At 39.9% G+C, this 15,437-nt stretch overlaps 1 protein-coding gene across 1 annotated transcript in view; it reads left to right on the top strand.

Moving 5' to 3' along the window:
* The window catches only part of LOC134467863 (alpha-actinin-2-like), a 36,077-nt gene that overhangs the window by 9,197 nt on the left and 11,443 nt on the right, over positions 1–15,437 (top strand). Inside the window, exons 10-13 of the mRNA XM_063221833.1 lie at positions 4,912–5,037; positions 5,518–5,622; positions 5,812–5,959; positions 11,187–11,337. Of these exons, the coding sequence (XP_063077903.1) occupies positions 4,912–5,037; positions 5,518–5,622; positions 5,812–5,959; positions 11,187–11,337 (530 nt within the window). The remainder of the gene's footprint in view (positions 1–4,911; positions 5,038–5,517; positions 5,623–5,811; positions 5,960–11,186; positions 11,338–15,437) is intronic.

Genomic DNA, 15,437 nt, shown 5'->3' with positions numbered 1-15,437 from the left:
GAATCCAAATCTGCCGTATGCCGGACGCAAAAATGTACCGAAATGCCTCAAAACGGGCAAAATCCAATATGGCCACCGCCACCGTGTTAAAATCCTGCAATCACTTTTCTTTTGGACTAAATAAGGTATGAATTTGAAATTAGCACTTATTTTTATGTTTTCAGACATGGGGAAAGCCATTATGTCATCAGATTTAAGCTCAGATTGGAAGAAAATGCTTATGCCATTGGCTGGCAGCCATTTTAAAAGCAGAGAGCCTCATATTGTCAGCGATTTTTAACATTTTTACTAATCTTTCAAGATTCACAGAAAAAAATGCTCTTTGTCTCTGTGAACACAAATACTACAGAAAACTGCACTGAACTGTCTACTTTCACCTGAAAAAAGAAGTTTGTGTCTACCTTTTTCCATTCTTTAGTTCTGGGCAGTAGAACATTGGATGACACCACAAAAAAGCACAGATTTTTGACCCCAAAATACTGCACTTCTCTCTGCCCATATTTTTGCTTTAAGGACATATTGTCTTTGATAGTGTTCATGTTTGATGTGCAACATTTTCAGGGGGTTTGAAGGGTGCTTGATGCCAATATGATGTATAAATAAATGTATATTCCCATAGTACATCAAAATGAAGGAATCCAATATGGCCGCCGTCACCAGTCTACAGTGTATGTTTCTTTGATTGCACAAGGTAAACTCTTAAGTAGGCTACATTATGTAGCATTGGGTTTTCATACAGGGAGAATTAATTTCCATACTCAGATTTAAGATAGATATCAAAGGAAATTATTTCAGTGTAGTCTGAATTCATTATTGCAACAGGAACATAGGGTGACACCAAAAAAAACAATATTTTTTGACCCCAAAATACTGCACTTGTCTCAAACCAAACATTTGTGCTTTAAGGACAAAGTGTCTTTGATAGTGTTCATGTTTGATATGCAGCATTTTCAGGGGTGTTGAAGGGTGCTTAATTCAAATATTCAAATATGCTGTGTATTAGGCTCAAAACCTCTTTAATAGGCCTACCTCAAAATGAATTAATCGAATATGGATGCCATCACCAGACAAGGTGGACTCTTAATTACATTGTAGCTATAGGTTGTCATACATGGAGAATTCATCTCCATACTCAGATTAAAGATTAGAATCAAAGGAGGACATGATTTCATATTGAATTCATGTTTACAAGTGACAGTTGACTTTCATGTCAATAAGCTGTTCTTTTGAATGAAAATGTTTTCTCTACTTCCACTTTTATTTTAATGCTTATTATAACATGATGCAATATGTCCACCTCAATCCACCTCTTCCATTATGAGGCAAATTTACACACATAAGTCTGAATGTGCCTAAATATAATATGCACATCTACATTTTGTGCATTAGGAATTCATTGTTTGCCGATTTTATTGCGGTGCTTACATTATATCTTTGAATGGTGGAAAGGTGAAACGTGGATCAAAACAGTTTATGTTATTGTGAGGAATTTGCTTGATATATGTTAACTCATTCCCAACCATTAGGCCTATCAACCTCCTCCTCTCCAGTGATTTGGCAGGACACACAATATCATGCACTGTATGGCACTTTGGCTGCAAATGCAACAAAAGCAAAGTATGGCGTTTTGCAATGATCAGTCCTATCTAATTCAGATGTCACATGGTTACATAAAATGCCCCACATTATCAAATCTCTATATTGAGTCAGGCCCACACACCCCTTCCTATCCTCCTGCCAGTCATCGAAGTGGGATGGGTGGTATTGAACAGGGCTTTAGTCCCACTGGTCCTGTATCTGCCACTTATACATGGGTTATCATTGTTTATCAACACAATGTTATGAAGAGGGGCAAGACACTGGCAGCCAACCACGTGAGCTATTTTTTTTGACAGACAGCGGTTTCCAACAATCAGAGGCTGAGTTGTGCGTGGCTAGGTTCGCAGTCAGGTTATAAACAAAATTTAGAACCCATGTATTCTCAAGGCACACAAAGACATCACAACTTGTGCTTGCCTCATCCAACACTGCATCTGCAAGAAGTGGCATGGAGTACATGGAGTCAAGCAGTTGCTGCAATTCAGCAACTCAAGGAGGGGTGATTAGGAATAGGTTAACTTAGTATACCAAGTAAACAATTTTGGTTAGAGTAGAGGAGGGTGACTGTATGTGCATATATATTTGGTATATATAGCTCTATAAACTGGTATCAGAAGTAGTGTGGAGTCAAGTCTCTTGGCGGAAATACGTAAGATGGTGCGCAAGGTTAATAGAAATGGGCACCCTTTCTCACAGCACATGAACACAATTTTCAAAAAAGGACATTCCAAGTCAGCAAGGACATTCTGATTTTTGATACCTCCTCCTCGTATAACTTAACCCATTGTGTCCTGGAAACACAAATAGGTTTTTCAGGATCTTGAGATTTTAGCTGTTTTATTAACTATGTGGGTATGTTAGAGCTGAATGAACACATTACAATGCAAGGGGAGGGTATTGACTTTAAATGTAACTCATTTCATGTTTGTATGTGCTTCAGAGGCTGAGACATTGCGGATTTAATAGGAAGAGGGCACCCTTTCCCAAAAAGGGCGTAGGACAAAATGGGTTAATTAGCAGTCCATTTTTGAGTATTGTGTTCATGTGCTGTGAGAAAGACAGGGAAGTGCCCATTTCTGTGCCTAGGCACCTTAAAACTACCACTTGCTCTTCTGCCTGCCATTGGCTCTCTCTCTCCAGCTGAGCACCGTTATTGATACACTGCAGATGTACATTCCAGTATATTTTAACTAGGCCAATTTAAAGTCTATACTTGCACAATTCTACCAACAGAAGATAACAGACTCTCTTTTCCTGCTGCTCCCCTGTTCAGCAGGGCTGGATCCCCACATGGCTGGATGCTGAGCCCCCATCTAAAGTCTATCCGTCCATGACTGCAGCATGGCCAGCAAAAGGGTGAAGGTGGCAGCCTGGTGTACAGAGACCGAGACAAATTTCTCTAGCTCTGAATGAAAAGAAAACCAAAGAGATCATTGCTGCCTTCAGGAGGCACACCTATAGCGAGAATAGACCTAGCCCTCTCTGAACTTCCCACTGTCACAGAGCTAAAACATTGTCTTGGACATTATCCTGGTTCTGAGTTCTTGGGTCTCTACAGATGTATCATTGGCACTACAGTTGTATCATCAAAGTAAGGACCAAAGACTAAAACCACATTTCACACACATGGACTGTCTGACTGTTCATTACAATCTCTTGTTTCCCTGATCTCCTTCCATCCTCCGGTTGTTGTGAAATAATTGATACAGTGCAATGTGTTGAGCTGAATTCTTGCCGTACTACAGAACAAAGGCCAGCCTTGTAATTAATGGTTATAATTGTCACAGAGTGGCCATCTCAGCTGAAATATGTACGTATTATATATTAATATATAAGCAAGACAATCTATGCAATAACTTTGGATGACTGATGTGCAATACCAGCCTGAGTATGTCCTTTGTGTATATATTCACACAAACACACACACACACACACACACACACACACACACACACACACACACACACACACACACACACACACACACACACACACACACACACACACACACACACATTCTATTCTATTCTATATATTATTCACATCAGTCTGCCTCTTGATCCCCTTTATAGGCCTAGATATACAGTGATCTGAGCACAGCAATTAAACCGGCAAACATGAAGTAATTCCCATTGTACAAAGGATAATATTAGAAAATATTCGATTTCAGACTCTTGTGGTCACAAGGTGTGGAAACATTGTGTGGTGGTTTGAGGTGGGAACATTTTTCATGGTATAATGCATTAAACGTGTAATTGAAATAGGGAGAGATTTAAATACAAATGGTCAATTTATGGAAAAGATAATCTCCTGTTGCAAACATGAATTCAGTCTACACTGACATAATTTACTTTGATATCTTTCTTAAATCTGAGTATGGAAATTAATTCTCCTTGTATGAAAACCTGATGCTACATAATGTAGGCCTACTTAAGAGTTTACCTTGTGTCAAAGAAATGTACACTGTAGACTGGTGACGGCGGCCATATTGGATTTCTTCATTTTGATGTACTATGGGAATTAAAGGCATTAAGCACCCTTCAAACCCCCTGAAAATGTTGTATATCAAACATGAACACTATCAAAGACAATATGTCCTTAAAGCAAAAATATGGGCAGTGAGAAGTGCAGTATTTTGGGGTCAAAAATCTGTGCTTTTTTGTGGTGTCATCCCATGTTCTACTGCCCATAACTAAAGAATGGAAAAAGGTAGACACAAACTTCTTTTTTCAGGTGAAAGTAGACAGTCCAGTGCAGTTTTCTGTAGTATTTGTGTTCACAGAAACAAAGAGCATTTTTTCTGTGGATCTTGAAAGATTAGTAAGAATGTTAAAAATCGTTGACAATATGAGGCTCTCTGCTTTTAAAATGGCTGCCAGCCAATGGCATAAGCATTTTCCTCCAATCTGAGCTGAAATCTGATGACATAATGGCTTTCCCCATGTCTGAAAACATAAAAATAAGTGCTATTTTCAAATTCATACCTTATTTAGTCCAAAAGAAAAGTGATTGCAGGATTTTAACACGGTGGCGGCGGCCATATTGGATTTTGCCCGTTTTGAGGCATTTCGGTACATTTTTGCGTCCGGCATACGGCAGATTTGGATTCAGCACCCTTGAATACCCCTAAATCAGTTGTATGCCGAAAATTAACATGATTTGCCTTCAGGACCTTAAATAAGCACCTTTTCAGAAATCCTGCCTAGACTATATTACATTTTTATAGTATCTTCTCCTCATATTCACAGAAAAGAGTAAGCATCTCAATAAGCTTTTGTTTTTTGAAAGAAATGTCCAAAATTCTTTGTGTAGCTGCTGGAGTGGATTCGCCGTACTCAGCCTTGGCTTGAGAATCGCGTCCCAGAAACGACGATGATGTCTATGAGGAGGAAACTGGAGGACTTCCGTGATTACAGGCGTATGCATAAACCACCCAAGGTATTGTTATTATTATTATTATTATTATTATTATTATTATTATTATTATTATTATTATTATTATTATTATTATTATTATTATTATTGTTGTTATTATTATTATTCTGTTCTTATTATCAGGGCTCTAAAGGAACACCTGCCAATCGGCCAAAAGCTGATGAAAATTCATTCGCAGCCACTTTTTACTGATAGAGATTGTATTTGTGGCTAGTAAGATTTAACATCAACTAGTCAAATTGGCTAGTGATGAGAAGTCCATTTATAGTCCTGATTATTATTATTATTATTATTATTATTATTATTATAATTATTACCATTGTGTTTTTCTTTTCTTTGCTTTTTCTACACTTGATACTACATATAGGTTGTTAAAGTGAACCTGCTAAAACCAGTTTAAGATGAGTCAGGCCCATTTAAATGTTGCTTAAACAGTTCCCTGTATAATAAATTATTATTTTAAAATGTATCTTTATCAATAAGGTCCAAGAGAAGTGTCAGCTAGAGATCAGTTTCAACACTCTCCAGACCAAACTTCGCATCAGCAACCGGCCAGCTTTCATGCCATCAGAGGGTAAGATGGTATCGGTAAGTAAGTGTTCTGTTATAAGCTTACTCTCAATTGAACTTTCAACACTCTTGGCTTTAAAGGTTACGAGCTATGGTAATGATCAGCATTAGCGTCAGCATGAATTTAGAGGTGTTTCAAAACACTCATTGTTAGACATTTCTTCAAAGATTTAAAAAAAAAAATCCATATCTTTGTCTAACTGTCAGGATATCACAGCGGCATGGCAGTGCCTTGAGCAGGCAGAGAGGGGCTATGAAGACTGGCTGCTCAACGAGATCCGTCGTCTCGAGCGACTCGACCATCTGGCAGAAAAATTCAGACAGAAAGCTGCCACTCATGAAAAATGGGCTGAAGGTGAAAGATGCATAAAGGCATTATCATATATTACTATCATAACAGCAGCGCTGAAAATAATCATAAGTCTACACTGCTCAAACATAGCAGCCTGATCTCACAGAATTCTATGAAATGAACACAGACCCGTGGGGCACCAAATATATGGCAGTTTTCACAGAAATGTTTTCCGTGATGGATTCACAGAAGTTCTTTCTGTATGTTCCCACAGCACTATGTTTAATCTATCATTAGAGAACTGACGAGCCAATGGTGAAATAGCCTACCTTTTCCAGTCGATACCAAATTATGTTACCTTTTCGATACCAAATTCTGTTACTGAACAAAATAATGCTAGGCCTATATATTAATTCCAGTTATGCTCAGCCCAAAACAATCCCCAATCCTAACCTGTTAGTAAACAGATGTCTTTAAGAAATACTTTTCCCACTTGCTTGATATGCTACCAAATTTACTAGACGAAAGAATGCTAACAGTATAAGCTGTGCCCAGACCATAACGATCCCTAATCCTGTCAGTAAGAAAATTTGGAGAAAAAATCTTAGAAATGAGAAAAATCCTTCAACTGCCACTGAATTCTGCGAAATCATGTTGAAAGTACAGTAAAGGGAACACCAACACAAGGGAATGCAGCCCCAAGTCAGTCATACGTCTCTGGTAACAGCCTGAGCAGATAGGGAGCAACACTGATTGTGCCTCCACTTAATGAATTGTTGTGCAGCAAATAGAAATGAGAGCTAATCACTAAGACACAACCTAAAAATAGAATTATTCTGCACGGGGTGTGAACAGACTTTTTCTTTGTTTTCGTCCTGTCTGCTGATTTAAAAGAATTATGATTAATTTGGAATTTTTACCATATTGTTTATTTAATGCTTATTTACCAACACCAACCCCTATGATCATCAAAACCTTTTGGATTTAAACATTCCAGGTCATCACACTGTAACAAATAGCTGTTTATTTACGGAAATTCTGCAACAGCATTCTACTGCTTTTCGAAAAAACAGACAACTACTGTGAAAATATTACTTTGAGTCACATATTGAGCAAAAACAGTAAGTACTGCACAATAGCAGCATTCGCCGTTGTGGAAAAAACTAGAGATGCACCGGATCCTGATTTTTAGGATCCTGCCGGATACCAGATCCACTGAATAAGATCCTGTCGGATCCGGAACCGGATACCGGATCCTACAAAAGGTTTGAAACATATAGTCTACTCGCACACGTGGGCCCTTTTTATTACGTTGGCGCAAACTATTGTTTAGACTCATTGGCTTATTGCCACACTGCCTTCAATAGCCGCTTCCAAAGGGATTTCACTCCATGCAGTGATTGGGGTTGTGAAAGACTGAAAAGCCTAGGCTAGACATGCACCAGACCCTGATTTTTAGGTAACATGCCGGATACCGGATCCACTGCTTAAGATCCTGCCGGACCCGGACCCTGTGAAAAACTCTATTATCCTGACGGATCCGGAACCGGAACCGGAACCGGTACATCTCTAGAAAATAACAAGTTATTTTAGGCAGCACCATTGAAACCCATTCATCCTCCACTTGTCCGTGATCACCATCAAACTTCAATACCACCTGAAGAACTGAAGTCATTCTGACTGGTTAAAGATTATCTGATACTATCAAGCATGATGAAACAATTCCTAAGGAAACTGCAATACTTAAAAAGTGCTTGATGCAGCAAAGTGTGAGTAGCACATGCTTTTTGATAGTGATGAAAGTGTGAATGGCTGAAACATTTTAAGAACTTGTAACACTCTTGCAACAGGCAGCCCCATCTAAACCAATCTGCTAATCAGTGCCTGGCCTCACCTGAGTAGGGCTGTCATGCCATTATTCAATTACGGGCGTCACCTGCCAAGGGCCTGATGACTCTGGTCACATGGTACTCTTGCACCTGTATATAAATCTGGACTATCAACACTTCAGTTGCTTGCCTGCCTGCTGGCTGGCCTGCATGGCACAGCATAGCACTTGTTTGCCTACAAGCTTGCCTACAAGCTTGCTTACATGCTTGCACACTTTCCTCTTTGTGAAAGCTTGCTGTATGTGGCATCATTTGTGGCATTGTGGCATATAATGTGCCTGCTGCAAATTAGGCATTGCTTTGAGAGCTAGCTTGTAGTGCTGCTTGTTTGCTGTGCTACTTGGTGCAAAATATTTTTAAAGACTGACCAATGCTATATTCATCATTGGCTCATCAAGAGATACAGTAAAAAGCCCACCTTACACACTATCATTGTAACATAGCACTGCGTACTCTGACATTTTGTTCATGCCCACACTTTCAAAGGACCACCGCAAACCATTTTCTCAATACAGCATTGCGGCATAGTATCATGCTCAAGGCACTCCAGTCATGGTGAACGATGGGAGGGTGGGGTGGTAACATGGCCAGGGTACCACAGTTATGGAGAATGATGGGTGGGGTGGGAAGTTGCCATGGCCATATTCATGAATACAACTATGACCCAGTATTTGCCTGTCATCACACAGTACAATTCAACTTTTTAACTGAAATGTACTGTTATTTTTCTGTAGAGTACTGTTATTTAACAGTTCAATTGCTGCTGAAAAAATGTTATATACTGTGATACATTAAACAGCAATGAGCTGTATTTGATTTTTGGTGTGAAATAACAGTAGAATTACAGGTAAATATAATTGCCAGTAACTGCCGTTATTTTGCAGGGAAATTTTCTTAGAGTGCATACCTTGTTCTTCTCGACGCTCAAATGTAGGTTTCAGTTCTTGAGTATGACAACAGTGCAGGATAATAGTTTTCTGTAGTTTCACCTTTAATTCTTCTCAATTTTTGGCAGTTTCTTTTGAACACATTTCTTATGACCATGACTTTGTAACTGCACATTTGATACTTCAGTGGTCACGGGATCTATATCTTGGCAATTTCAAGACAGCCACATCCCTTTGGAAGACTTCAAAAATGTTTACAGGATTTTCAGAGTTTGTTAGATGTCTTTAGTGGCCCATTTTTTCAGAGCAAAATAATTTTGCCTAATAATTATGCACACCTGATAACACACAGTGTTGTGAGGAGGGGCTAGACACTGGCAGCCAACCGTGTGAGCAAATTTTTTGACCGACAATCAGAGGTTGAGTTGTGCGCAGCCAGGGTCGCGCAGCCAGGGGGAAACAAAAAATTAGTCAAGTCAAGTCAGCTTTACTGTCAATTTCTTAACATGCACTGGTCATACAAAGAATTTGAAATTACGTTTCTTACTTTCCCATGCAGACATAGACTTTAGGTGTGGACATAGACAATTAGACATAGACAATTTGACATAAACTGTAAGCATACATTACACGTAGAGTACCTATACAATACCCATACAGACAAATAAAGCGCAAGACTGGGCAACAGCAGACATTCGTACATAGAACGTATATTAAAAAGAGGTAGCATTGTGCATTTCCAGTTGTGTCCTATTTTGACGATTCTGGCATAGAGATAGTAGCATTGTGAAATAATAAATATAAAGTAAGCAATTTGTGATGTGCAATATTTACAAATGGTTGGTAGCTAGTTTTTCAGTACAGTCATTCAAGTAACAGGCATGAAGCAGCAGTAACGTGTGTGTGTGTGTGTGTGTGTGTGTGTGTGTGTGTGTGTGTGTGTGTGTGTGTGTGTGTGTGTGTGTGTGTGTGTGTGTGTGTGTGTGTGTGTGTGTGTGTGTGTGTGTGAGTGATATCAGTGATGGGAGGGCAAGTTAAAGTGATACTGTCCCATTTTTGGAAATAAGCTCATATTACACCTCCCCTTTAGTTAAATAATTGAGCTTTACCTTTCTCCTGTACTTTCTGCCGTTCTCTGAGTACGGCCGTGGAAATTTTACCTCCAAGCTAGCAGTTAACATTGACTCCTATGAGGCCAGTTAGTCGCCAGCTGGTCTCATAGGACTCAATGTTAACTGCTAGCATGAAGGTAAAATTTGCACTGCCATACTCAGAGAACGGTTAAAAGTACAGGAGAAAGGTAAACCTCAATTACAAACATACTTAACTCAAGGGGAGGTGTAATATGAGCTTATTTCCAAAAATGGGACAGTAACACTTTAAGTGTTCAGCATCCTGATTGCTTGGTGTATGAAGCTCTTTGCCAGCCTGGTGGTACGGGAGCGGAGGCACCTGTACCTCTTTCCAGAGGGCAGGGGGCTGAACAGTTTGTGTGCAGGGTGGCTTGTGTCCTTGGTGATCATCAGCGCTTTGCGGGTGAGGCGGGTGGTGCAAATGACCTGCAGGGAGGGCAGTGGCGCTCCAATGATCTTCCTTGCTGTATTCACAACGCATTGGAGCGTCTTCCTGTTTTGCTCTGTGCAGCTTCCTCCCCACTCTGTGATGCAGCTGGACAGGATGTCCTCTATGGTTCCTCTGTAGCATGTTGTCATGATGGAGGGTGTAGCACTTGCCTTCTTCAGTTTGTGCAAGAAGTAGAGTCGCTGTTGGGCCTTCTTCGCCAGTGCTGTGGTGTTGGTGGTCCAGGAGAGGTCATCGCTGATGTGCACTCCAAGGAATTTTGTGCTACTCACTCTCTCCAGAGCATCACCGTTGATGGTCAGTGGTAGCAGTTGTTTTTGGACCCTCTGAAAATTTAGAACTAGAGATGCACCGGGTCCAAGATCCGGTTCCGGATCCGGCAGGATAAGAGGGTTTTTCACAGGATCCGGGTCCGGCAGGATCTTAAGCAGTGGATCCGGTATCCATTAGGATCCTAAAAATCAAGATCTGGTGCATCTCTAGTTTTTACGTAGCCTAGGCTTTTCAGTCTTTCACAACCCCAATTGCTGCATGGAGTGAAAGCCCTTTGGAAGCGGCCGTTGCAGACAGTGTGGCAGTAAGCCAATGAGTCTAAAAAATAGTTTGAGCCAACGTAATAAAAAGGGCTTATGTCTGCGAGTAGGCTATGTGTTTCAACCCTTTCGTAGGATCCGGTATCCGGTTCCGGATCCGGCAGGATCTTGAGCAATGGATCCGGTATCCGGCAGGATCCTAGAAATCAGGATCCAGTGCATCTCTATTTAGAACCCAATAGAGAGCTGGACTCACATCCTCTCTTATTATACATATTGATGACCTGGAATGCTTTAATCCAATAAGTTTTCATGCTCATGCAGGTTGGTGTAGGAAAATGCATAACATGGATGATATGGTATACTGATAAAAAAATAAGGAAATGTGTAATAATTTCAGGTAAGGACCAGTTGCTGTTGCAGAGGGACTATGAAAGTGCTACCCTGACTCAGCTGCGAGCTCTGCTGAGGAAACATGAAGCCTTTGAGAGTGACCTGGCCGCCCATCAGGACCGGGTAGAACAGATCGCTGCCATTGCACAGGAGCTCAAGTAAGGAACACAACACCACCCTACATCATCCATTCCCAGCTCTACATGGTTCTCAGCCCTTTCCAAGATCCTGGCCATTCTAATGGAACAGAGCATGGTTTCTCTGTAGCATCCACCAACGTAATTACTTCCTGCCAACGCAATAACCCGGCAAATGTAATGATTTTTTTTTGCTGTTCAGACGTAATAGGCCAAGGTTATACACATTCAATAACAATTATTATGTTGGCTGGAAATTATTATGTTGGTGGGAAGGTTGAGAAGTCTGACATTTAATTGCATTAAGTCCCATTAATGTAAAACATCACTAAATCAGGGAAAGTAGATCTTTCTTTCATTTGCTTAAAATATACCTACTCATTGGGAGCCAATGCAGTATTTCCTCCTTTTTCCCAAATATAACTACTTCAGTTTTATGTGTGTTAGTTTAGCTGAAGAACATTGTGAGTCAACCAGTTGTTAATTTGGTCAATGCAATCATAGAGATTTAAGGGGGGCATAGTCATCAGATGACACAGCTAAGTAAAGTTGGGTGCCGTCGGCATAGCTATGGTAATTTATTACCAGTAAACTGTCATTTGTATTGAAGGGGCCAAATGGTCCCATTGCTAAGTGAACATTCTCATCTCCTATCTGGCACATTTAACAGAACACATAGTTGTTAGCAATAGGCCTAATACAATAAAATGTGTTCATTACTTAAGCGTACGCACACACACGCACACACACGCACACCCGCGCACACACACACAAACACACACACACACACACACACACACACACACACACACACACACACACACACACACACACACACACACACACACACACACACACACACACACACGCACACACACACACACACACACACACACACACACACACACACACACACACACACACACACACACACACACACACGTAGTGCAGATCCCAGGGGTGAGGTGGGACTGGAGCATGTATTGCCATGACAAAAGAACATGAATTGTTAGAGGTACTTAAGTTCACCGTAGTGAGGAACCACCGCACATTGGCCAGGTTATTACATTGGCGGGAAGTTATTATGTTGATGGGTGTTGCCCATTTGTCTCCTTACTCTTTGGTGCCCTTGACCCCCTGAGCATAATCTACCACTAAAAGGGCACTCACTAATTCTCCTTGCACATGCACATTCATGAACCTAGGGGGCGCCACATACTTAAGTGTTACTGTATCTGCTAGTAATGCTGGCTATGATTATCTCCTCGTTTGTTTGTCGCTTTGGTTATAAAGCGTCTGCCAAAAGCAATATAATGTAATGTAAATGTAATGTAATACTTTGGCTTTACTACTGCAGTAAAGGAAGCACTAAAAGTAAAGTGCACTATTTTTAGCATTAAGCCCCTTTTCTGAGCGGTCTGCAATGTTTTAGTGTCGACCTCATCGTTTATTTCATGTTTGCTGCTGTCTCTGTTATTTGGCTGATTTGGATTTTGTCTCAGACGGATTTAGAATGACCGTCTATGGGCATGTCTGAATCTGTTCTTAAAACCACACTAAACATTTGAAACCCTGAGACGAAGAACCATACAAGTCCCAAAAAAAATTGTAAATGTCCGGAATTGTAGATACCTGGTAACATTTGATTTTTAACATTGACATTAAAAAATCTTATATTATTATAATTAAGAAGCTTTTGTTTTCTGACTTCAAGAAAAATCAAAATAAAAAAAGGAATGTTCAAACTGCAAATTAAAAAAGCATAGGCCTATGTTCAAAATGTGAAAATGTGGACTTGTAACGGTTCTTCGTCTCAGGGCTTCATTTGTTTTCAAGAATACAAGTGTTCAGGGATATTCACTGGTATTCCTTTTTTTGTTTTGTAGTGAAACATGGCTTCTGTAGTGTTTCATGTAGCTTTTTGTAATTGCATTTTTTTCTTTCATACACAAAATGGCAAATAAAAAATGACAGAGGCCATATTTCGCCTTCAAACTTGTAAACATGTATTAAGCTCATTGTAAAGCCAATTGAGAAAAAAAAAACCAAAATTAGCCATGTAATGGAGACAGCAGCAAACGGTCAGGGGGGGCTCTAAAACATTGCAGACAACTCAGAAAAGGGGCTTAATGTTCAAAATAGTGCATTTGTCCTCTAAATGCCTTTGGAAAACACAGCCCTGATATTGGACACCAGTTGAAATTCCTCAAGGCATGTACAAGACAGTTGATCTCCTTCTTTCAAAATTGGCATGTCCAGATAGGCATAAATGTCTTATTTCACTCCCATTTCAAACCACTTGCCTTCCATATCCAAGTGTTCAGTGTCTTCCAGGAACTTCCTTGTTCAGTGTCTTTAAATGAGTGTCCCTTTTTACTTTGATTTACTGTAGATATGTATACTGCTGAGTCCTGATGTAGGCTACATGTGCTGCATGTGCCATTCTCTGTGTACTCTCGTCTACTCTATACTTCCATTTTAATGTATTTATTTTTATTTAATTCATTTCATTTCATACATTAATTGATTAATATATATTAATTTCCTATTTTTAAAATATTGGTTTTGTGTAGGTTACACAAGAAGTTCCTTTTGAACAATTTCAACAGCAGAGGTGTTGGTTTTAAAGAGATGAGTTTCATTTTAAGTTGTATTTTTACTTTTTAAATTGACGTCTGAGTAACTATGGGATAGGCGAGTTCTAAATTTGCCACCGTTCTGAGGTGACCTTTCCCCAGCACACAGTACTTGCCGCAGAATGACAAACGACACTGATACTTGGTGAAAGGGGTAGTGGGGGTGGAAGTATTTCACAGCACTCCAGCTATTCATTCACAAGTGACCTTGACGTTTTCACACGCCTGCCCTTAGTGAACTGGCAGTAGGGTGACTTCAGCTAATTACAGACACACTTACTGTACAGCACACACCGTTTGAATATAGTTCCTTTATCTGCTGGGACACCCCACTGCCCTCTTCGGACCTCAAAAAATAATATGAGAAATACAAGTATAACTGTAGAGACACATACTGTATTTTTGTCATGACCTTCCACCCACTTTAGCTGTATGTATGTGCTGTACAAAACAGTTAAGGCTACCTCATTCATCCATCATCTGATGACTGATCAAAGTTCAACATGCCAACATGGCAGTATACTCCCCTAGCATGTTTACTGGAAAGCTATCAGCAGTTTACTCCTCTAGCTATTTTACCTGGAAAGCATGCTTCCTCGAAAGCACTTCTGGGTAGATAATCACTCGTATGGTGCTACCCTTTCACATGTGTGTGTGCTCTACACACCAGGAGATATACACAGTACATTCTCTATAGTGTGCATGCACACATTTTTAATACACATTATATGTATAAGGTAAGGTGACCCAATGAGATTTACTTTGAGATCATATGCCCCAAATAACTGGCATGTAAAGGGAAATGTATTGAATAATTGTTTGTATGCACATGTGTGCATGAATAGCACACATATTAACATACAGTGGTTCTCAAAAGTTTACATACCCCAGCAGAATATACGCTTTCTCTGCGATTTCTCACAAAATATGAAGGATTACACAAAATCTTTTTTTCACTCATTGCTAGTGACTGGCTTAAGACTCATATCGCTAGTGACTGGCTTAAGACATTTATTAGCAATCTTCTGTGTTTACTCTTTCAAAAGCATGATCACAACCCAAACTACCCAAATGACCCTGTTCAAAAGTTTACATACCCTAGTTTCTGATGCTGAATATGGCCCTGTTTAACATCAAGGACCGCTCTAAATTGTTTGTGGTAGTTGTGGATAAGGCTCTTAATTTTCTCAGATGACAATAAAGCACATTCTTCCTGGAAGAATGGTTGTTTCCTATAATATCTTTGGGTATCTTGCTGGAACATCACATTTGAGGTTTCCCCTGAATGGCTCAATGATGTTGAGATCTGGAGAGTGAGATGGTCGCTCAAAAACCTTCATTTAATTCTTTCTGAAGCTTATGGCGGGTTGATTTGGCTTTCTGTATCAAAATATTGTCATGTTGGCACTGATGGAATTTCAAATCAGAAATGCAATATGAGGGGGTTTGGTTGGAATCAAGCTATTGGGCAAGGGAATCATTGCA

The sequence above is a fragment of the Engraulis encrasicolus genome, chromosome 17 (assembly GCF_034702125.1).
Source record: "Engraulis encrasicolus isolate BLACKSEA-1 chromosome 17, IST_EnEncr_1.0, whole genome shotgun sequence".
NCBI classification, from domain to species: Eukaryota; Metazoa; Chordata; class Actinopteri; order Clupeiformes; family Engraulidae; genus Engraulis; species Engraulis encrasicolus.
This window is presented reverse-complemented; position numbering and strand designations above follow the sequence as displayed.